Below are 22808 nucleotides of genomic sequence, written 5' to 3' on the forward strand. Positions count from 1 at the left end.
CACTCTGTTCTTCCAACACCATTTCCTCTTTTAATTATCCCCCAGCAAAAAAGATGGAGCACATCAGACGCATCGCGGTAAATCCTGGCCCTGGCACGGGCTCACAGTGGCTCCTGCGTCTGGCAATCCCGATAGAGCCTGTGCGCTGGCAGTGACAAGACAGGGAGGATGCCTGGAGATTTTCTGACAGAAAGAATGGAGAGGATGATCTCTCAGCAAAAGAGAGGTCCTCATTCTACTCCCGGCGTGGGAGGCTTTTTGGCAAGCGCTTTCCCATCATACCACATTTTCAGCACCAGATTAGCCAGTTCTCAGGAGCAAAACTCACATAGAACCCTTGTTTACACCTCAGTACCATAGTGTTTTTGTAATGACTGCTCAGTAAAAGAGCACATTGGAGCCACTGCAAGCACGGCTGCTCTCCTATCTCCACCAGCAACATTTTAGGGGTGACACTTATTGTATGTATCAGGGTCAGAGAGACTATGGTCTGGATTAAGGGAATATGATTTGTTTCATACTGAAAGAAGTCTCCTCTGACCAAAAAAACTGTGTTTTACTGACTGAATTGCTCATTCAGATTCTAATTAGGTATCAGCAACACGAATGGGTTTTGCTTTGGGAAGCCGGATAGATGAAAAAGGTTGCAAGTTAACTAGTGTTGGGCTGCTATCTGTCAGAGTTTCTCCTCTATCCGTGGGGTGTGCATCAATCACTGAGGTCCCCAACTGACAGTCGTTCTGTGGGCTAATAGTGTCGTCATCTCCCATGCGATTACACAGATTGCGCAATGAGATCCTCGGACACAATGGAGCAGCGAATACAGCCCCCCCGTCTCCACCCCCATTCTGTTCCCCTCTACTTTCCTTTTCTTCCATCATTCTAAGATGAAGAGTGGAAAGCTCCGCAGCGGGTAGCTTTCTTCTCCTCCGGAGGGAACTAAGAAAGCAGGCAAGGGTCTCTGTGATGTTAGTTTCCCTTCAGGGTGGGGAGGAGATGTCTTGTAGCACAGCTAAAGATGATCATTTGAGAGCCCGTGAAACAAGGTGCCAAAGAGACATGGCGAGGTCCCGACTAATGAGTTAGGGTTAGCTGATGTTCCTCAATGATGAAAATGAGAACAATGACAGTAATGACAGTGGCAATCACTTTTTTTCCTCAGTTTAGACACTGTATTGCACCACAGTTACATGCTTCTCTCTGCAAATAGGTCAGGGGTCAGGCTTAGCTGTAGCCCAACTCAAAGACACCTCAGCACAAAAAAAAAGAATAAATTCTAGCAAATGCATCACGGTCTTAAAGCTTAAATGAGCGTTTGACGGAGTACAATTTCTTGCCCTCTTGCAGCTAAAAAGGCTTTACGTTTAATTAGCATGATGAAAGAAATGATTAATCTGTGAACATATGAGAAAAATCTAAACATGTTTCTTATGCATTCCGATAAAAACCTTTCTCTCAAAGTAAACATTTGCTCCAGAAACTCACAAAACAAAACAACATCCCATCTGATAATCCGCCACAATTACGCTACACAGCATGATGAAAGGATATCAATGGTCTACTTATGTCATAGAAAAAGAGAGGAGCTTCAAACATGAAACCTATTGAAGCCTATGAGAGTTTCGAGTCGATCAGTGATCAAAGGAGCAAAAGCTTATCAGTGCCGTTTCTTAGCATTGAAATAGTGTCATGTGGCTTTGGATATACTACCAGGGTAGGAGTGTTTATGCCTAGAAACATAATGGCTATTGTGTTTTCTGAAAACATTAGCCCTTTTTTTTTCCAGAGTTAAAGCTGTAAAAAGCATACAGAGTGGAGAGGGGGCACGAGCTCTTTATCCCCATGAAAGGCTAAAGGATGGAACTGACCTTTCTGGCATCAGCTGGGCTTTGGGAGCACAATACATGGCGGCAACTCTTTCTGGCCTTTTCCCCTTCGGCTCTGGGCTATGCTTACAAGCCAAAGACTCAAGTCCAAACATCTATCATTTTATACAAAGACTCAAACGCACACATGCCCCGAACCCCTTCTTTTATATCATAAAAACACACACACACATACAAAAACAGACACACACTGAGCAGTCCTGTCTGTTCATCTGCAAACAGACCAGTCCCGTCTGACATCACAGTACAACTGCAGGCTATGGAAGCAAAAAGAGACAACAAATCACTTTAGATTACATCAACTCAAAAGCCCAACTCAGTATCAACATCAACTCCCTTCAATGGAAAATGAGCAACAGTTAAATTATAACCTAAACCTCGTCGGTAATGCCCCGATCTAAACTTGAGCTGGGACCGGATGAAAAACAACTGTTACAATACGACATCCAAGCAAGACAAAATGAAAAGCATGACCTCATTGAGTACAACTTCAGCGAGTGCTCCGCAAAAATGACCTGAGCTGCTGTACACTTTAGACGCTTTGTTGTCAGGGGGGCCTCACACCCAAAGAGCCTTTGTGTTATATTTGAAAAGGCTACATCACAAGGTCATGGCGGAACAGGGGTCACGCAAATACAGAATAGCACTTGTGTGGTGGTCATTTTTGTGAGCGAGGGGGGGTTGCCAATTCTATAGGTAAACTCTAGCAGTTTGGAGATAAGTTACCCATAGGATATGAGACAAAAGAGAACAGTAGCTGGCATCTGAAAAGGTAAAGATAGTAGTCCCCAATGTGTCAGAGGCCTCATGGTCAGCAGGAGAGTATAAAAGGACCTGTAAGTGTGTCTAACTCTACGGTGCGCAAACATCCACAGTCCTACAACCATGGGAAAGGTATGAGCTCACCTGCAGTAAGGCAACAGCTTTGGACAGGTGGTGAAGGAGAAAATAGCATTAATTGAAAACATGCAGTCATGTATAGGAAGGAGATTCAGTGAAGGAGAAGACAGGGCAGCAGAAATACTCTTTTGTCTTTCTTTTGATGTGTTTGGATGGGACAAGCAGAAACCTTCCCCCCAGCTCAAACAGTGGTTTTAGTTACCTTGATTTTCATCTGTTAAGCAGTGCAAATAAATGTGTAAAGAAGTGTAGAGGGTTGGTAAAGAGAGCCTATTCACGAGTCTATGAGATAGCATTTCTTTATGCCTGAACATAAACTGTATTCTCTCTCTCCCTTCTCTCCTCGAGATCGTCTTCTACGAGGGCCGCAACTTCCAGGGCCGCCACTGGGAGTGCAGCAGTGACTGCATGGACACCTTCAGGCACTTCAACTACTGCAACTCCATCCGTGTCAGCGGCGGCCACTGCGTGCTCTACGAGAAACCTTACTACATGGGATACCAGTACATCCTCGGCGCTGGCGAGTACCCTGACTACCACTGGTGGATGGGCTTCAACAACTGCATCCGGTCCTGCCAGATGTTCCCTCCTGTAAGTCAATCAAACAGACAGATAGAATTGGTAGCACCCTCCCTCCCTCCCACCCCCCGTTACACTCACCTTGTACATCAAAAGCTGCTTTGGATATGGATGTCAATCACTGGCTTTTTGATGTCATTTACAGATACTCACACAGGTCATAGCATAAAAGTCTCTGCTGCAAGGCCCACAAAGGAGACCGAGTCAACCTTTAAAAAGAATATGACATACCCCCCATAAGACTTGGTGCCTTCACTCTAATTCTGTTTGTCACATTGAGTGTTTCTGGCAGTTCAGGGAGGAGGAAAAAAATCTAATTCTGTCATGCTCCAAAAGAGTTGTTGCTCAATCTCGTTTGTAGTTAAAGAAACCGAGTAGTGCGAGTACTGAATTAAAAAGTTAGCTTGGTGTGGAAAGAGTTCTCTAGAGATTACACCTATTGAAAATAACATAATAGTCATGATTACCCTGTTTTCTTTCACAATGCAGTATAGGGGATCCTACAGGATGAGGATCTACAACAGGCCAGACATGATGGGACACTCAATGGAGTTTATGGATGACTGCCCCAACGTGTATGAGCGCTTCCGCTACCGTGACATTTTCTCCTGCAACATCATGGAGGGTTACTGGATCTTCTACGAGCACCCCAACTACAGGGGACGCCAGTATTTCCTTCGCCCTGGAGAGTACAGGGCCTGTGGCGACTGGGGCTGCCACAATCCCATGGTGGGCTCATTCAGGAGAATGAGGACTCTCATGTAAACTGCACCCGTGTGCATCTCAAATGAACATTAAACACAAAACTTTAAAATAATGATGTCCTTTGTGAGCTTTCTTTTTGAACGTAGACATGAATGCAACGTGCAGTGACACTCTAGCAAGGCAGCATATTTGCTTCCTGATTATATTCAACCAACAAAGCCTGCTGCTTGAATGGGTTTAACATACAAGTCAGATCTCAGACTGTTTGCTGCTCTGTCTAGCTTCACAGTCTACATGCAGGTTTCAAACATTCATGCCATTAAAGGCAGATGTTTGCAACTCTTATTGTAGGCCTTTGAGAAAATGCAGTTGGACAGTATTTTCCATAGACAGACAGAGCTTTGACAGAGACAAAGCGGCTGCGGTGGCTCAACAGTGCCATAGTGTTGTGCAGTCTATAGAGCGCACTGTGCTGACACGACAAAGCTTTGTTTCACTATTGCAAAGCCCTGATCTAAGCAGGGTCTATAAAGAGGTCTGGGAGAGCCCCGCATCTGGTCTGGTCTGAACTTAACGCAGTTACAATGGGCAAGGTAAGGAAGAAATTTAACAAATGTAATGTTTCACTGATATTTGATGTGCGGTATACCGATTTGTGTAGTAAATATAGTGCTTTACAAATTTGTTACATCACCTGTTATATATATAAAAAAGAAAACAAATATTTAAAAAGTATATTTTTATTTATTAGGAAATACCAAACTGAATTCACTTTTTCCCACTGGACTTCAAGCATAACATTTAACCACTAAAACAAAAGTTTCTTTTCAGGAATGCAAGTAAATACCTATAATTTGGTAAAAAAAATAAGACTTAATTTGGCTTTTTAGCAAGACTGTAGATTTAAAAATTAATGGAGAATAACAATAACTATATTTTAGCATTAAAAATATAATTTTATCATTACCAACACTGCCAATTTAGGGTAGCTGTGGCAAAAAACTTACTTTGAGTCGTGATCTAATATATTTATTAAGCACTATAGATAAATAATTAAGTTGAACTAATATATTCTGATAACGAGCAGTAAAAATATATACATTTTTTGGTCATATGAAACGTAAAAGACCTTTAAAGAGTAACAACGTATCGCTCTCTGGGTTAAACATACCGTTAGTTCTTAAGGACTATTTACCATATTTTCATAACCTATAAATTAATGTAAGAAATGCTAAAAGTACAGGGAAATGTAATTCTTCTCTCAAGGATAGTATAAGCCTCAAATATTTAATTGATCTTATAGTCCTATTTCCTGTGAAAACAGACAAAGAACTTGTGAAAAGTATTACACAGTTCATTCATTAAAATGTACCAAATGCTATACTTTATTTTATTCGGCTTTGCTTCTAGCACATCTTTTGGGACTTTTTTGTACTCCCTTAAGCTTATCTTTTTTCAAATTTCTCCACTTACAAATTTTCTACTCAGAAACTTTTGTTAGATAAAACTAACTTTAAAAGTCTGGCTCAGAATACTGAACAGTGAACACTAAGCGTTCATGTTATTAGTGTTTAAGAGCCTGAAAACCTGACAGGTAACTACACGGTTACATTTCTGCTGTGGTCTTTGGAACATCTCTGTGGTGATACACTAATGCTGAGCCATCTGTTCTGTGCAGATTATCTTCTATGAAGACAGGAACTTCCAGGGTCGTCACTACGAGTGCAGTAGTGACTGCCCCGAGATGCAAAACTACTTCAGCCGCTGTAACTCAATAAGAGTTGAGAGCGGTTGCTGGGTGGCCTACGAAAAGCCAAATTATGGCGGCTACCAGTACATGCTGCACAAGGGAGAGTACCCCGACTACCAGCGCTGGGCAGGCTTCAATGACTGTATCCGCTCCTGTCGTATGGTGCCTCCTGTGAGTTTAAACTCATTTTCTCTTCAGGATCATTTGGTTCTTATGTCTACTGCTGTTACTTGAAGCATCGATGCCAGTAGCCAGGATTATTTTAACACATCTCGAAGTGTAGACTGGGTAACTAGTCAGGATAATTTATTCTGGCTGACTGCAACAGAAAAGTAAAGACATTTTTACCTTAATTTGTATTATGTGGTATTATCTTATTCTCTTATTTCTTCCCTAGTATAATGGGAACTACAGGATGAAGATCTTCGAGCGATCTGATTTTGGCGGTCAAAACATGGAGCTAATGGAAGACTGCCCAGACCTGCACGAGCGTTTCCACACCCGTGATATCTCCTCCGTCAATGTCATGGAGGGCTACTGGATGCTGCACGAACACCCCAACTATAGGGGACGCCAGTACTTCTTGCGTCCTGGAGAATACAGGAGGCATAGCGAGTGGGGAAGCACCAGTCCCACCTTTGGCTCTCTGAGACGTGTCACTGAGCTCAACTGATTCCCATTACTTTTATTTTTAACCCTTATTTAATCCCATCATTAAGAATACCACCCTCTTGTTCCTTTAATGGCTGTACTGTTTCAGTGTGGTCTCAACACTGTGATGTTCAAACCTGAAATCATACATTTTAATGATGCGGGTTTGGATGCGTCGGATGTTGGGGTTCTCGTTTTGTTGTGTTGCTTTGCATTGTTGAGTAAAATTACTACCCAACTTAGTGCTCAAGCAATGCTTTGGTCGTTCCAAAGCAGAATGTTTTGCCTCGCCGGTCCCTAACCTCCTGTCCTCCTGGAATCACAATAAATGAAAACTTGATGAAAGTCAACTAAAGGAAGCCTTTGTTAATTTTCTATTGACTGCTACAGCTGTCACTGTCAAAAGATCAGGGGGATATAGCTTGTCATAAATCTGAGGGGTATTTTTCTCTTTAATATGGTGATTGAACTTTAGTTTCATCAGGCCACAGAGTTAGACACTGTAGTGGAATCACTGAGGTCCTAACAATACCAAGAGTTTCTACAGTTTTTCGTGATTTTACAGATCCACATACACAAAGAAAAATTATCAAGGAAACAGAAGCTTATTCTTTGAAGTTCACTATTAAAGACCATAAAAAAGGGTATCTGAGGATGGGCATGTTGGAGTCTTTATGAGATCACATGGTACAGAGTAAGCGCTTTGGGTCCATGAAAGATGCCCATATTAGATCCACATCACAAGGCCAGTGCCAACTCAAAGAGTTGGAGTCAAAGTGGCCTGGTATTAGCCCCGAGCATCAAGCTCTCTCAGAACAAAAAGCAAAACCCAGTCCATATCCCTGCTCATGCATTTTTCATCAGCCCAAGATACTGAACCCTTTCAGAAATAAATATCAATTATTGAAATTGTTAATTAGACACTACGTAATTGGCGAAGATACACATGAATAAATAACACTGACCATTAATTATTGATTCAAAAAAAATTGAAGCCCAGCAGGGAGTGCATTTGAGAATCTCTTAAGATCAAGCACAACAAGAAATATGAGTTTTGGCCTTGAGTAATGTCCAATTAAAGGACTGTCAGCTTTGCTGTTCAAGTCCAGTGATTTGCCCTTATCATATTTTTTTATATCTGTGGACAACAATGCCCAGCAGACAACACAACATCAACAGAGTGCAACATGGGATCTGATCACCCGGGGTCTCAGGGCAAAGCCAGATAAGAGATGAGAGGAAATTTTACTGCCTAGCCTGACACATAACTGGAAGTTAATCCGAGGTCAAAAGGAACATCGACATCAGATATTTACAAAATTCAGTAAGGAAAGCATTTCAGGCATACACAGAACTACAGAAATAGCTCTGCATATAATGTTGCAGTTAAAAAAAAGGGTGCATGCTAATCCCCCCCCCCCCCCCAAAAACAAACAAACAAACAAACAAACCCAAAACAACCATGCAAACAAACAAACAAAAAATAAATACTGAAAATGATCTTGCATAATATTCCGTATAGTAAATTTTACTTCACTGTCCACTTTTAACATGAAAAATCTACTTGGTAGATAAGGACAAAAGTTACAATACTTTTTCTATTTTTCTATATTTTCATCCATCCTTTTTCTTCCACTTTTCCAGTTCAGCGATATCACAGTATTTTCATTGTTGGTCATCCCAATATTTCTTCCTTCGAAAGCTTCAACCAAGTCAAAGCTTGAATTCAAAAACAAACCATACCGTGGAAACATTTCAACCAGGTATCTGTAAAATACAAGGGCAAAGTATTATCCATCCATGCATTCTTTGCCACTTATTTGGGTTTGGGTCGTAGGGGCAGCAGTCAAACTAGAGATTTATGCTTCAGTGGGAAATCTAAACCGTAGGTATGTTATAACTGCAAACCCTCTGGGCACCCTACTGCCTGATTTAAACTCCTGGAGTGAATCTTTGCAGAATCTATGATGTAACCTACACATAGTCAGGCTGACCAACCCAATCAGACCCTTTCTACAGCCTGACAGCTCCTTTGACTTCCAGTGTGACTGGGATTACTGCTACAATTGGCACCAGTGATCTTGCAGTTGCAGCTCCTGATGACACGATCACAAAACTCGATTATTGACTTGCACCTTAACGTGTCTTGCTGCAACGTGCACTAATTGACATCTTATGCTTGATCAGTAATGGAAGGCAGTAACTCCCAATCATACCCTGAAGTCAATCAGCAAGACAACGAAATCCCCACATTAAACACTCTGACACCCCACCAAAGCTGGGTACTCTGAACTGTCATTTGGCAGGTACACAAGAAAAACAATCAGGACCAGTCCTCTGACCTGAAGATACAGGGAAGCAACCATCTTGTCCACTGGAAAAAATCTTAACGTGCTGGCATCAAATTGGGGGGATACAAGTATACTCTGCCAGTCATTTACGCTTGGAGCAAGTCCAACCCCTCTCCACATAACTGATTCCAGAGCCTAAATTATGCGTTGAGCCTGACAATATTGAATTAATATCCCTCAACCTCACGTACTGCACCAGGGAAGTGACATTGCATGCGTCACAATCCATATAGTACTGAACCCCTACAGCTCCTGTAGGTAGTGGGCCCACAGGAGGGCAGACCCATATAGCTGCTTCAGGCTAAGGCCCAGCAACCAGACGTCTCTCCCATGTTAACCCTGTCCCAGGAAGGGTAAACTGGACCCGCAAAGGTTTATGTCAATGCAAAATGGAAATTATATTTAAAATAGCAGTTTCAGTTAGTAACCTCCCTGGTTCACAACAAAAACACTCCTCAGTGTAACTCCTGTTACTACGTGAAGTAGATGCACACACCTGCACTTCAATAGCTACTGTAACTGTAACAAACAACTCTTTACACTTAAGAGATGGTAAAATACAATTCTATCAAACATTATGTATCAAAGAAGCAATACTGAATGTCCCTAGATTGTTCCTTCTCTACCTCCAGTCATTTAGATGATATTTTCAATCGCTCCACACATAAAAAGGACAAAAGAGTGAGATCCGAGTTTTGTCTCCCTCTTTATCTCTGAACCCTTTGGACTTGATGATGGGAAGCTGATTGAAGGGTAAGTAGTGCGTTTTGGAGAATGAATTCTTTAGATGATAGAAAAGAAAAAAGGAAAAAAGAAGAAACAGAGAAACCCAGAACATAAGACTGCGATTCCATTATTAGTCTCAGTTCTCCTTTTCTCCCTTTTCATTTCTGATGGCTGGATAATTAAACCTCTATAGTATTGTCTTCCATGTTACTTGCCCCACTTCCAGCAATGCGAATTCCCCTATGGGCAACTTTAAAAAGGGCCTTTTTAGACATCTGTTTTTCAGATCAGTATGACTTTTTTCCCCATTAATTTGTGTTCTTTGTGAAAGTAGAAAGACTAGTGCCAGGACAGAGATGAACATACATGCGAAAATGCTCAACATTTCATCTGCCAAAAAAAGAAAAAAGACAAAAGAAAGAAAAATATCCAAATATTCTTTTTCAACTTTTATTCTACAATACTGCTATTAAATAACCCAAAATAATCCTTAAGTGTGCATTGCAAGACATCTGATAGCAGCTCAGAGGCTGGAATGTTACAAAGCTTAATTTAAAGGCAGTCGCATTCTCCCCTCCAGCTTGAAGGAGGCAGCTTGTCAATTACGATTCCCGCTCTGACAGAAGCTTTGGGCGCCAAAAGGAACAAGCAGGAAAGCAACAAAGCATGTAAAAAAGAACACAACATGCAACAATAATCAAATAAATAAAAAATTACGGGAATAAATGGATGCATGTAAATTAGAGTGTATTTAAGTGTCATTATTGCAGAGCAAAAATCTCATTTTCTGATGTCCTAGAATTGCATATTTTTAATCCTATTAGGTAAGATTTTACGAATACATTTACAAGCTGCATGTCTGATAATGTCACGGGTATTTTCAAAAGACAATATATCAGAAACATACAGAAAGTTCATCCCAGAATTAAAACGGGGGGTACAAATATTGTTTGAACAAAGAAAGCACTTACAGTACAGTCAGTGTGAACCTCGTGGGTAATAAACCGATGTAATCCACTGAGCCCTTAGTCACAGAGAGGTTACAACATTAAATGTAAATTTAAATTAAATGATCATTTTACCATAGTAATACAGCAGTGGCTAGAGAGAAGCCATCAGCTATGTGTATCCATGACCACACATATAATAAAGTTGGGATAACTTCTAACGATAAACAAGTGCATTTTGTTGTAAATATTTTTTGATATTTTTGATCAAACTGAAAAATCATGTTCTGTGGTTGTTTAAAACACACTGCTAGGGGTTCTTTTTGATATATCAATTATAGCAATGAAGTGTTTTTCATAGGTTGTTAGAGTAATGTGTAACTGTGAAGGTACTTAGAGTCCATTACTAATGTGTGCTTAGAAAGATTCTTAGTTTGCACAGTTACTGTCAGAGTAATTAAACAGGGGCTCTGGCTTCTTGGTACCAGACATATATTAGCTAATCAGAGTCACTGCAGACAGACGCATGTTAGTTATCTGTAATCAGCATACAGCCACACTTTTCATATAGAGAGACAGGGACCATATGACCTGTCAGCTTAAAGAGGGAGAATAGTCAGACAACCATTATTAAAGTGAGATATTACCAGGAAATAAAGGAAAAAGAAATGACATCAAGCAAGGAATTTAAAGCTATTAAATAGATGTGTAAATAAATGAACAGTTTTAATATTGTTTTCTACCAAAATCTTTTTAAAAAAATAAATTTAATTAAAAGATACCATTATTAAAATTAGTTTGCCCAGAACAAATTCAAATGAGAAAATAATGACGAATCTCAATCTGTGTGAAGTATTTTTTTTTGCATGGTTTAAACACAGTTTGGGGATTTTGCATAGTTTATATTGGGGCTTATTGACTTAGCCAACCTAAGCTGAGGTAGAATATTTTCAGACTCTTAGTCCTTAAATAGAAACATCTTTTTAAATGTAGTAATAAAATGAACCATTGCTGTTTTGAGCAGCTATGTGCTTCAAAGGTTGAAGATAGTGAAAACAGTCAACCATCATCTTGAGAAAAATCCGAGGGAGCTTCTGGATGGTGATGCAAACAATGTTCGTAATAAGGCCAAAGGAATGCTGTCAGACTCTCTGGCCTAGTTGCTGTCTCTCTGTCCAGCTAAAGGCTGCCCAGCAGGCAGGTTTTCATGCAGGTACTTCATGGTGCCATGCTCCGAGAAGTCGGCTACTGTGTGTCCATCACCTCTCAGGACCCACTTGGTTGTGAGCAGGCCCTCCAGGCCTACAGGGCCTCGGGCATGTATACGAGCCGTGCTGATACCTACCTCTGCTCCTAGAGAAAAGTACAGAAAGAGTGCAAATAATGAGGACTACATGAAGAGAACATATCAGTGAAATATGAGTAAAAATATTCAGGCAGGATTAGAGAAAACAACACAGAGGATGTCAACACAAGACCACCACATACCCAGTCCAAAGCGGTAGCCATCTGCAAAACGTGAACTAGCGTTCCAGAAAACACAGGCGCTGTCCAGCTGCTGAAGAAACTTCTCTGCTGTGTCCTCTGACAGAACAAAACATCTCATTAGTGCTATTGTGTCTGTAAACACTTTTGGGGCTTAATTTAAAGAAATGAGAATAGAAACTGAGCTAAACTGACACATTAATGCACTGAATGAGACTGAAACCTTATATAAAACCTAAACCTATCATTTAAAGCAGGGGTGGAGAACTCCAGGGCTCAAGGTGTCCTGCAGGTTTTAGATATCACCTTGTGTCAGCACACCTGAATCAAATGATTACTTCATTGCCAGGCCGCTGGAGAACTTCAAGACATGTTGAGGAGGTAATTTAGCCATTTAAATCAGCTGTGTTGGATCAAGGACACATCTAAAACCTGCAGGACACCGGCCCTTGAGGCCTGGAGTTCCCCCATCCCTGATTTAAAGGCTTTCCTGAAAACAAAGATATGTCCCCCTGACATAATCTTTGAAATTCACGTGAACCGTGCACATCCATCCAAAAATATATCTACAAGCAGGTTAATGAAGACAGCGTATTCACCATTTTTATCAATCTTCCTCTCTGATAATATCCAACTTTGATACAAACTGATTAGTCTGGAATTCACTGAGGTACCTTCTGTGGTCACTAGATGGCAGCAACACATCCTCCACTGCACGTGAGATCATCCTCAAGGTGGAAATCTTACCAGCAAACACTTTGCTTTATTTTTTAAAAGTTAATTCTGACTGCCAGAATAAAAGCACATAATGTTTTTAATATTTATATTTTCAAAGGAACGTGAACCCGAGTTTCTTTGCCTTACTGAAAAACTTAAGCTCCTACCATTCAAACGATACTCATAAAATAGTGTCCACATGTGAATAGAAAATTGTAAAATATATGAGACATCAGTTTTGTCCACATGGTAATGACCACAGCCTTAAAGTGAGAGAACACACTGGAAACTGCACAGGATAGCTTCTTTCAAAATGAGTTAAGGACACACAGCATGACGGCTCACTTCAAAGACAGAAGTGTGTCTGAGCATGTTTCAAAGTTATGAGAAGTCTTTTAAACTGTTAATCAGCTGCTGTACATTTTAAATGGGCTCCGTCCACAATCTAGAGTCACAAAGGGAGGATGTGCACTCATCCTGACAACACCCTGTCACTGCTCATTAATCGCTATGGCAGAAAGTGAGACGTAAGGTGGACTGAATCCAACAGAGAGAGAAGGAAAACTTGATGAATATTAAGACACTAAGACACGGAACAAAAGAAGAATGACCAAACTGACAGGTGCTACTCAGTCATGGTGAGGTAAGATGTGACAGAAACTGTGAAACTACAAGGCAAAGGAATTAAAAAGCAAATTGGTAGAATGTATTTAAAAAGAGAGAGAGAGAAAGAGACTGGGCAAGAACAAAGTACTAACAGCAAGATATTGCATCACCTACCATTTTCCGTGATTATAACATCTGTGTGGGAGCTGCCATACTTATGTATGTGCTCTACGGCCTCCTGCATGCTGTCCACCACCTCCATGCAGCACTCCAGCTCACCATACTCTGTCCGCATAGACTTTGCCTCTGAGGGGCTGAATGTCAGGTAGGAGGCAAACCGAGGGCCTGCGTGAATCTTCACCTAGTCACATCAGACAGAAATAAATTATTTCTAACTTTAATATATTATGACAAAAAACGTTTTCATTTTGTTGGATGACTGTGATGTATCTAAAAATGAGTAACATTGAAAGTCAGCCGCAGTTTTCCTTAATTTATCAATCAGAATATTGACTTAGTGCATGTATTTGGCATTTTACCCGTTCAGTGCGGAGCATGTCGATAATTTGGTCGAACATAGGGGTCCTGAGGATGTCCCGGTGAATCAGCAGAGTTTCCATAGCATTACATGCAGCTGGGTAGTCACACTTGGAGTCTCTCACTAGAAGAGGAAAGCATTAGTCAGTCGCTGGCATGTTATGACTGACAGGCATTTATATGGGGGGAACTGTTCTAACTGACCGATTTTTATGACTTTGTCAATGCTGGCTTCTGAGTCCACATAGACGTGACAGATTCCCTCGCTGTGACCCAGCACAGGAATGCCCTTGGCCGCTCGCTGAATGTCCCGCACCAGCTGGGATGAACCTCGGGGGACGATCAAGTCTATCATCTTATCCAGTCGGCACAGATCCTCCACTTCCTCACGGGTGCTCACCTGGGAAGAAATACAGGTTTGTGAATCACATCAGATAGAAGAGTGTGCTGTAAAGTGCTTTAAAGATGACACAAGGTTCTCACTGCTTTTTAATAAATATGTAGGAAATCAGTTTTACCATCTGCACAGCCTCCTTTACTCCATGCATGGAAAGAGCTTCCTGGGTGAGCTGGTGGAGGACATGGTTGGTGTTGGCTGCCTCTTTTCCTCCTTTCAGCAGGAGGGCATTGCCACTGGCTATTGCCAGTGTTGATACCTAGTTATTACAGGTGTTCCAAGAAAGAGTGACAAAGTACATTTATAAAAATGGAAACCAAAAAGTTAGCTAAGCATATAAAACACAGGATGTGTTATGGTAAGTTCTGCAGAAATACAAGGTGTTATTATTTATTCATATGTTAATCTCCTATTCATAGTAACTTCCCCATATATCCATTAACCTCTAACATTTTAGTTTTATCCCAGTCTAATACATGTGTGTGATGAAATACAAGGACATTAAGAGGTCAAATATCAGCCTTGTCTTGATATTGTCCCATATGTAATTTTTTTCAACAATGTTCAAGTGTTTTATATGTTTTTGTTAAGATTTAAGTTCTTCTGCAGCAATACCTGTGGCAGGCAGTCGGGTCGGGCCTCAAATATGACCAGAAGCAACCCGATGGGTACAGTAATCTGCTCCAGCTCTAAATTATGAGCCACTCTGGTCCTGCGCAGCACTCGACCCACACTGTCCTGGGCGGCCATGGCTATCTGGCGGAGACCTACTGCCAAGCTGTTAAGTTTGGCCGGTGACAGGCTGAGACGCTTCAGCATGGCTGGAGGCAAATGGCCTACAGAAAGAAGGCATAGCAGAGTAACACTTTGATAGCAGGTAGTGAGGTATAAAACTCATATGTAGAGAAAGGGAAAGTCGCCCTCTGGTGGCAACACACGAGAATGTCATCCCTTAGGTTCAATGTTGAAGTTATTGTAGCAATATACATGCAAAAGCTGCTGAAGTCTGGAAATCAGTTACATACAAGGCACATGAATTTATTATCCTTATTTTTTTAAGAGAATGTGAAAGCACTAGCACTACAATACCAACATAAAACATCAAACAAATAAAATGTCTCTGCAAGTCTAGTTTATATTTCAAAAACCAGACAGACTTGATGTGGTGTCCTGTTACCTGCACTGACAGCCAGGTCCATATCCATCTTGTTTGCAGCCAGAATCTCTTCCTTCCTTTCAGTCAGCAGATCTGCTAGATGGCAGATGATCTCACTCCTCTGACAAGTAAACAAAATAATTCAGTTTTTCTCTTTAAGTGATAAATCACCCAAAGAGCTGTTTACATTTTTAATGTTTATAAAAGATATTGCCCGAGTCCTTTATCTAAAAACACTGTGTCACCTGGACTGGATGCAGAGATGCAAGGGTTCTTCCAGAACGGCGCGCCATTTCTGTCTGTTCCTCCACAGATGGGCCTGAAGGAGAGTCAGGACAGAATTAAATATCAGAGCCTGCAGATGCAGTTTTACAGCAATAAAAAAAAAATTCAGCTCAGGTAAACTCACCGGCAGGTTTAAATTCAGAGAAGAAGGTTCCTACTTTCTTGCCCTCCACAATGTCAGTGATGACATGGCCTGTTACTTTGGGGTTGGTGCCATTTGCAATAACCACTGAGGTGCCACCGTGCAAGGCCCAAAGGGCAGCTTTGACCTGCAGCCAAGCAGAGATTAAAAAAAACCATTTTGTATAAGATTTACTTAATTTTAATACTCAGTCCAATCAAACGTACAATCTTTTATCGCGTCCAATATGACATGGAAGCATTATCATATTGGAAGACACCATCTGAGAGTTGGGTCATTCCAACACGTTACATGTAATAACAAGCACAATCTGACCTCTTATTGTTCATCTTATTTTATATATCACCACTCATACTTTAAGGATTTTTGCCCCCAGTCTGTGATATCTACCCTGAGTTTTGTTGGTCGCTTGTATTTCTCATTTAGGTTTATGTAAAAGAATTTTCTGAAGAAAACTGATGCAAAAAAAAAAAAAAAGTAAAAAGAAATGTACAGGAAAAGCCTGAACTTTTCCTTATTGTAATGACTTGATGGGCGACTTCACCAACCTTGGCCTCCATGCCTCCGATCCCAACTCTAGACTTTGTACCATAGGTGATGGACTGCTGGTCTCCAGGGTAGAAGATGTCAATGAGCTTGGCATCATCTGTTCCAGGGGGGCTGTTGTATAGTCCTACAATATGAACATTACGCATATGACTTATTTGCTCGAGATGAAAATAACCAGCATTTACACATCAGCCTAAATTGTTCCCACATCCATTTTATTGCTAATGTTACTAAAGCCATAAACAAACCTGGTGAATATAGAGTTTAGTTAGCAACAACAAAGCAAAGGTTGTATCCTCAGAAACATCCCAAACACGAAATAATACAGATATAGAAAGAAACTGCAAGATCTCTGTTGATAAGAAAGCCCTACGTGATGATTGAAAGGTACTATTTTTGCACAAGTCAACCTTTTTTAAAAGGAAAATCCTGGATAGTACCCTTTTATTGTGCATAATCATATGACAGTTTACTATGATCACTCTTCTCTGCTGAAGTTTTGTTTTATTTAATATTCTAAAAGCCATCCAGATGATGCTGAATGACTACGGCCGTGATTCTGTGTGCGCATGGACGCCATGTGTCAGCTCCATCAGCATTAGTTTCAAACACGAAGGCAGAAAGTGTGTGTTTGTCTTTCTCATACGGCTCTCCATTGACCCTGAGAGGGATGTTTTTCCCCCCGTCAGCAAAGTGAGCAGACAGATGGTGTTGTTACCTAACAGCTGACCCAGAGTGTTGTTGCAGTGACACACATACCCTCCACATCAGAGAGTGCGATGAGCAGGTCAGCCTTCATCTCTACAGCTAGCCGTGCTGCCAGGCTGTCGTTGTCCTTAATGCTGATCACCTGCAGAAACAGAAAATTGCTCATGTAAGCTCCTGAAGGCAGAAAAGCGGCAGCAGAGAGTAACCCATGAGCTTATTTTTTAAAGACAGAACTAAGCAGATAAACTGAAACACAAATATGTTCATACATATGACTCTGCAACACTGTTGGCAGCAACATCTGGAAAATGTTAAACAGAGCTGATCAACTCAGAGATATGCTTGTGAAGAGCTGTTTTGATGCTTGAGGTTTGGCCTTTTTTGTTGGTTGTTTTCTATCAGATGTGACTGTATCTGGACAGAGCTGTGAAGTTAACACTGACTCCTTTCAGGACAACCTAAAGTTAAACGATACAAAAGTAGGTGTGGCCACTCTAATGGCTGATTTAGACATTGGAGATGAATCTTTGTAGAGATTTTGGAAATCTCCCACCAGAAAATTTGTGTCCTTACATTGATGCTAAGATTATTATTCCTTACACTGAGGTAATGATTGTTATTTTTTCACTGATAAATTCAAAAACTGCAGCGGAAATGTAAGGAAAAATGCACAAAATGAATCACAAGCACTGAACAGGCCAAACATTGTGATTACTAGGGAGGTGCATGCCAGGTTACAATGTAAGATTTGTAGTTGTGGCATACATACAGTGTAGATTTCTCACCACGGCATAAATTTTAGCAGATAAATTACATAAAATAGGTAGTTATTTTTATTAAAATATCGATCTTGCTAGAAAGTTTTTTTTCCCCGAAAACAACTGTTTTCTGTTAATTAAAGAAAACCTAAAGTTATACCACTGACTTATAAGTAGTAGTCTTCTAGCTGCCTAAGTCAATAATTAGTAATATTAATAATACAAATACAACGCAGTAGAAAGTGAAGCTAAATAATCTGATAAAAAGAGGTAAGTTATCCTCACAGGATGCCCAGTGATCACACGCACTGCTGTCTATCCCCTCCCTGCATACACATGCCTTTATGGTTGATTGCAGAGCTAACAAGGTAAGGTGGGGTGGCAGAGGTGTTTCAGCGTTTGTGTGTGTGTGTGTGTGTGTAAGATAGAAAATGTTGTAGTTAATGAATAGTGGATGTTAAAAAATAAAAATAAATCATAAACACCGTCTGCCACCCCTGCTGCCACCATCACTACAACCAGCGGTGCCCCCATGCTGTCTGTACCCACATTTACCCCCTGCAGGTCGCTGTTGGGCTCCGGAGGGGGCACCACAGCATCATTGGTGTTGATGATTGGCACGATGTTCATGTGCAGCAGCTCCCGCAGTGTGCTGTTCAGGTTCTGCCTCTTTTGGTCATCGTGGAAATCCAGATTTGTCACCAGGACCTGACGGCACAAAATCAGAAAATGTAGTGAGGGAGAAATTTAAACAGTAGTAATTAATTAAGCAAGAATTTTGCAAAGCACCTGTGCTGTACAAGTGCTGTACTGGGTGAACATGGCTTCATACAGGGCCATCAAGCCGCTCTGTCCAGCTGCAGCACAGGCTCGGGCCTCCAGCACTGGCAAAGACTGAAACACAAACAAACACAAAGACAAATTACACCACACCGACCAAGTGCAATTTATCAGCAGTAAGCTAGACAGAAAAGTGTGACCTACACACTTTATGCACAAAGAAGAATAAATGTAAGCTAGTGCAACATATGATTTGTAGTATTTGTACTGAAGTGCACGTGTTTGTTCAAGTGAACTGTCTGATAAAGCTAACTGCACCATAGCATAAACATAAAGTTTTAATTAACTGTAAACAATGAGCTTCACAATAATAGAAATTATTGTGGAATTATATTGGGATGATATTTCATTGTATTTTCACACTGAAGAAAATCTAAAGCATTTGGTGAAGATTTGACTTACCTTGTCAGCAAAGTGGCAAAGTTTTCAGCTAACATCAGCATCTTTATTTTCTGAGACACCCTAAGTTCCCATCTTTTCTCACCATGTCATTGAGTTGACTGTGTCCAGAGTGCAGCGCCTGCCGAACACTCTGGGACAGCAGGATCTCATGTCTCAGTCTTTGCTTGCCGAAGGCCACAGCTCCACTGGTGACAATCATCATCTCCCTGCCTTGATTCTGCAACATAGCCACCTGCGCAACAACGGACCCATTTAGTTTCACTGCTGGGGCCATTTTCTTCCTCTTCAGACTCACTAATGGTTTTGATTTAAAGCTCAGTTTTAACAAATTATGAAACCATCCATTCTGTAACTTGGTGATAAATGTCCATTTTGTACTATCTGTAGCAAGTACTACAGCACATGTGTCTACAGATAGATAAAAAATGAGATGAAGCAAATGAAAAAGAGAAATTAAAACATCATCAGTGGATGGGAAAGATCATGAAAACCCACAGATTGGTTTACACATCACTGAATTTTAAAACAGTTAGGTCAAAGCTTGTGCTACCTACTGATTTTTTTTTCCTGTGTCAAGAATTTTCTACACAATAATCTCTAAAATGTATAGAGTGCATCATTTTATTTGGTTTTTCACCTGCTCCACAATCGAGGCCAGCCTCCCAAGAGCCAAGCCACACTCATCTCCACGTGTAACGACGGCACTGCCGAGCTTAACTACGATCCTCTTGGCCTGGCGCAGCTCACTGCGGTGTGCGAAGGAGCTGCTATGGGCTCTGCCTTGGCCACCTGGAAGATATTTTTCTGATTATTAATCACACTTAACTTTTCAGTACTGTGCTTAATAAGAGCCAGCTGCCAACATAATGTTCATGATGCTGCCCACTAGACTAAATACTAAGATGATCTCATAACACCTGATTACATTCACTCAGCATTCACTTTGCGAGGTACAGCTAGCAAAATGCAGTTACCTAATCAGCCAGTCACATGGCAGCAACTAAATGCATTTAGGCATGTAGACATGGTCATGATGACCTGCTGGAGTTTAAAGTAAATATCAGGTGATTTAAGTGGCTTTCACATCATGAATGTGCAGCGGACAAATCTGCAGCAATTGCATGATGCTATCTATGCCACAAAGAATTAAGGCAGTTCTGAAGGTAAGGAGTCCAACTCAGTACAAGCAAGGTGTAACAAATATGTGGCAAGTGAGTGTACATCTCTTTACTTATTGTAGTTTAAAAATGTCTCCCTTCTGCATTTGCTGATGTAACACTATCTGGGTAAACATTTTTCCTTTAACTGACCATTTCAAACAATCTTTTTTTTTTTTTTTTTTTGCTGGGTTTCCGTTTCATTGATTACATGAATGAAGCAAACAGTGTGAGGCCCTTCCACACATCCATTTGCAACCTGGGAAACAGATAATCACAGCCTTCAAACTGCCACATCAGCAGGACACTCAGAGAAAGCCTGTGCTGACATTACACATCTCTGTGGAGCAATCAGGCACGTGGGAGAGGTGGGCAGAGAGAGCGCACAAAAAAAAAGAAAAGAAAGAAAGAGGAGGAAAAAAAGGAGAAAGAGAGCAGCCGGTGACATCTTTTACAGAGTAGAGCAGGTCAGAAACTGCCCTGACCTACAAAAGCACATAGTTTAATGTTTGAGCATGTGACCAATACACTATAAAAACTTTTTAGCTTGCTAAGATCACTTTAATTATCATTTCATTTGTGATTATTTGTTTAATTCTGAATCAATGGCTGGTCTATATGTGTGATGATTAACCGAAACAACAGTCACAATATATAGTTATTGTCTTTAAAATGTCTGTTTTTGTAACCAATTCTTAGACAGTCCTCTGGGAAAAAAGATTTGCATGAACAATTATTATTTTGAAGTGATTTACCACATATCAAAAAGTTTCTGTCCTGGGATTAATTAAAACAATTGGCATATTACATTTACTTGCTGGTGTTCGACTGCCAAAAAGAGATTTTTAATGTTTCTGTGTGTTTTCTATGTGTAACAGCTTTGCTTATATTGGTAAATAGACAGTCAACAGGTTTTACGGAGGGGTTATAAATAAAATAAGGAAAACTATTTGTTGTACAAGTTTTTTTCATGACTCTATGTTATTGTACCTACATTATAATCAATCCAGTCCTTTTTGGCCACTTAAAATATCTTTATAGAACTGTGATGGTATATCTGATGTCATTTGTGCTGTTTTCATGGACGGATTTTCATTGAAAAAAGACATTTTATATGTCAATTTACACATTTTACCCAGAAAAATAAAGGATATATAAAAGTGACTTTGCCAAAAAAACAGTTGAGGCTTCTATATTGTGACGAAAATGTTCTTTCTGGCTCAAAATGCCTTTTATCATTCATTAGAGATAAATATGTTTCACATATGTTTGACAGATTACAGGCCATCGAGGCACTTACAACAGTTTAAATTGGGGGGTTTTTTTGGGTTTTTTTTTTTGGCAAATACCAGAAATAACTTTTTTGGTACAACCCAGACTGCCACAATATTATCATAACACACAGAATAATCCTTTCCTTTAACTGTCCCACAAGGGGAAATTTGGTTAAGGCACTTAAATGTGCCTTATTTGGTTAAGGCACATAAAGCACTGGATTACTTGCCTTGTGTCAGTTTTCTGGAGAGCAGCTGGCTTAAGTGTCTTGGTGAATCTAAGGGGATCTTTGAACACAGGGTGAGCCTCAGCAGCATCATGGTCATTTTTATGGTCTTTAATAGAGACAGAAACACACAAACAGTGATAAAAAAGAAAACAGAAACACCAATGCACATTAGGACAAATACATCAACTTTTTCCATCCACCTAAGACATAAAGTCTTCTTGCATAGCAACATGATTCCTTGCATCCACGTGTACAGTCAAAATATAAATAAACCTCCTGCTCCATGCATATTAACGTGTTTCTTCTTACTTAACCTCCTGAAGTCCCGGTATATGTTGTCCTGCGCGCGAACCAGCCCCTGTCTTCTGTTAATTCTTGTTCACCTTCTTCTTCTGTAAGCGTTCATTCCTTCATTTGTCACAGCAGTGCTCTGAACACAGACGGACACGGCTCCTCCCCTAAGTGATGAAACTTTTGCTGCAGCTTACAGCAAAGAGAATGAACACGGAGCGTTTCGCTAACGTTTAAAAAATATTCGTTAAAAAATATTATACTGATAACTACAATAAACTAATAACTCTCACTCTGTAGTCTGATATTTAAAAAATAAAAACCGACGCCTTGTACATTGGCTGTGAAGTGGTAGGAGATGACGTCAGGCCGGCCGGCGAAATGCGGAAGAAGAACGGAAGACGGTAATTGTTTTCACTTTTCAAAATAAACCCCTGCCACCCGACAGTCATGCACTCGTACAATGCTGTTGGTCACTACTGTAATACTGACAGCGCTCTACTCCAGTGTCATTGGTGGAGGAGCACCAGAGGTAAGGGGTGATAAATAGGTAAGAGTTTCTAGTAAAACAAAAGAGATCATAAAAAAAATTGTGTTGTTTAAAAAAATCCTGACTTGTGTGTTGATGGTTACTTAAGGAATCAATATATTCTAAATGCTTTTCCAACCCATAACCTCACATTAGGACATGTAATGATACAGAGGGCCACAGCAGTTTGAAACGAAAACATTTTTCATTAAATGCTTCCTTTATTATTCTCATTTAGTCAATTTAAAAG

The 22808-nt window shown here is 40.4% G+C and overlaps 3 protein-coding genes across 4 annotated transcripts; 2 read left to right on the forward strand and 1 right to left on the reverse strand.

The window, feature by feature from the left end:
- Window positions 1-2685: 2685 nt before the first annotated feature.
- crygmxl2 (crystallin, gamma MX, like 2) lies at window positions 2686-4130 on the forward strand. Its single transcript, XM_063482975.1, has 3 exons — window positions 2686-2780; window positions 3135-3377; window positions 3855-4130. The coding sequence occupies exons 1-3, from the start codon at window positions 2772-2774 to the stop codon at window positions 4128-4130; spliced, it is 528 nt and encodes a 175-aa protein (XP_063339045.1). The 5' UTR covers window positions 2686-2771.
- Window positions 4131-5298: 1168 nt separating this feature from the next.
- crygmx (crystallin, gamma MX) lies at window positions 5299-6493 on the forward strand. The gene is made up of 3 exons (XM_063482974.1): window positions 5299-5319; window positions 5749-5991; window positions 6218-6493. Exons 1-3 carry the CDS (start codon window positions 5299-5301, stop codon window positions 6491-6493), a joined length of 540 nt encoding a protein of 179 aa, XP_063339044.1.
- A 4243-nt stretch (window positions 6494-10736) lies between these two features.
- On the reverse strand, window positions 10737-22149 carry aldh18a1 (aldehyde dehydrogenase 18 family, member A1). Of its 2 annotated transcripts, none has more exons than XM_063482973.1 (18): window positions 22048-22149; window positions 21739-21844; window positions 19715-19866; window positions 19160-19309; window positions 18625-18729; window positions 18391-18543; window positions 17129-17219; window positions 16369-16493; window positions 15803-15947; window positions 15639-15712; window positions 15415-15514; window positions 14853-15073; window positions 14359-14496; window positions 14045-14240; window positions 13843-13964; window positions 13478-13664; window positions 11984-12079; window positions 10737-11848 (listed from the first exon to the last, which is right to left on the reverse strand). In XM_063482973.1, exons 2-18 carry the CDS (start codon window positions 21833-21835, stop codon window positions 11652-11654), a joined length of 2349 nt encoding a protein of 782 aa, XP_063339043.1. In that variant the 5' UTR covers window positions 21836-21844; window positions 22048-22149; the 3' UTR covers window positions 10737-11651. The 2 variants fall into 2 exon arrangements, with proteins under 2 accessions (XP_063339043.1, XP_063339042.1); XM_063482972.1 differs by having other exon boundaries at window positions 18385-18543.
- Between the last annotated feature and the right edge of the window lie 659 nt (window positions 22150-22808).

The sequence above is a fragment of the Pelmatolapia mariae genome, linkage group LG8 (assembly GCF_036321145.2).
Source record: "Pelmatolapia mariae isolate MD_Pm_ZW linkage group LG8, Pm_UMD_F_2, whole genome shotgun sequence".
NCBI lineage: Eukaryota > Metazoa > Chordata > Actinopteri > Cichliformes > Cichlidae > Pelmatolapia > Pelmatolapia mariae.

What these genes read in the sequence shown, in the direction of transcription:
- crygmx (XM_063482974.1), top strand. Translation starts at nt 5,299, where the DNA reads ATGCTAAAAGTACAGGGAAAT. An exon ending in TGCTAAAAGTACAGGGAAAT is followed by an intron (nt 5,320 to 5,748) that starts GTAATTCTTCTC and finishes TGTTCTGTGCAG; the next exon opens with ATTATCTTCTATGAAGACAG. An exon ending in CCTGTCGTATGGTGCCTCCT is followed by an intron (nt 5,992 to 6,217) that starts GTGAGTTTAAAC and finishes TTTCTTCCCTAG; the next exon opens with TATAATGGGAACTACAGGAT.
- aldh18a1 (XM_063482972.1), bottom strand. Translation starts at nt 21,835, where the DNA reads ATGACCATGATGCTGCTGAGGCTCACCCTGTGTTCAAAGATCCCCTTA. An exon ending in ACAGCACTTGTACAGCACAG is followed by an intron (nt 18,544 to 18,624) that starts GTGCTTTGCAAA and finishes TTGTGCCGTCAG; the next exon opens with GTCCTGGTGACAAATCTGGA. An exon ending in ACATGCTCCGCACTGAACGG is followed by an intron (nt 13,665 to 13,842) that starts GTAAAATGCCAA and finishes TGATGTGACTAG; the next exon opens with GTGAAGATTCACGCAGGCCC.
- crygmxl2 (XM_063482975.1), top strand. An exon ending in CCTGCCAGATGTTCCCTCCT is followed by an intron (nt 3,378 to 3,854) that starts GTAAGTCAATCA and finishes TTCACAATGCAG; the next exon opens with TATAGGGGATCCTACAGGAT.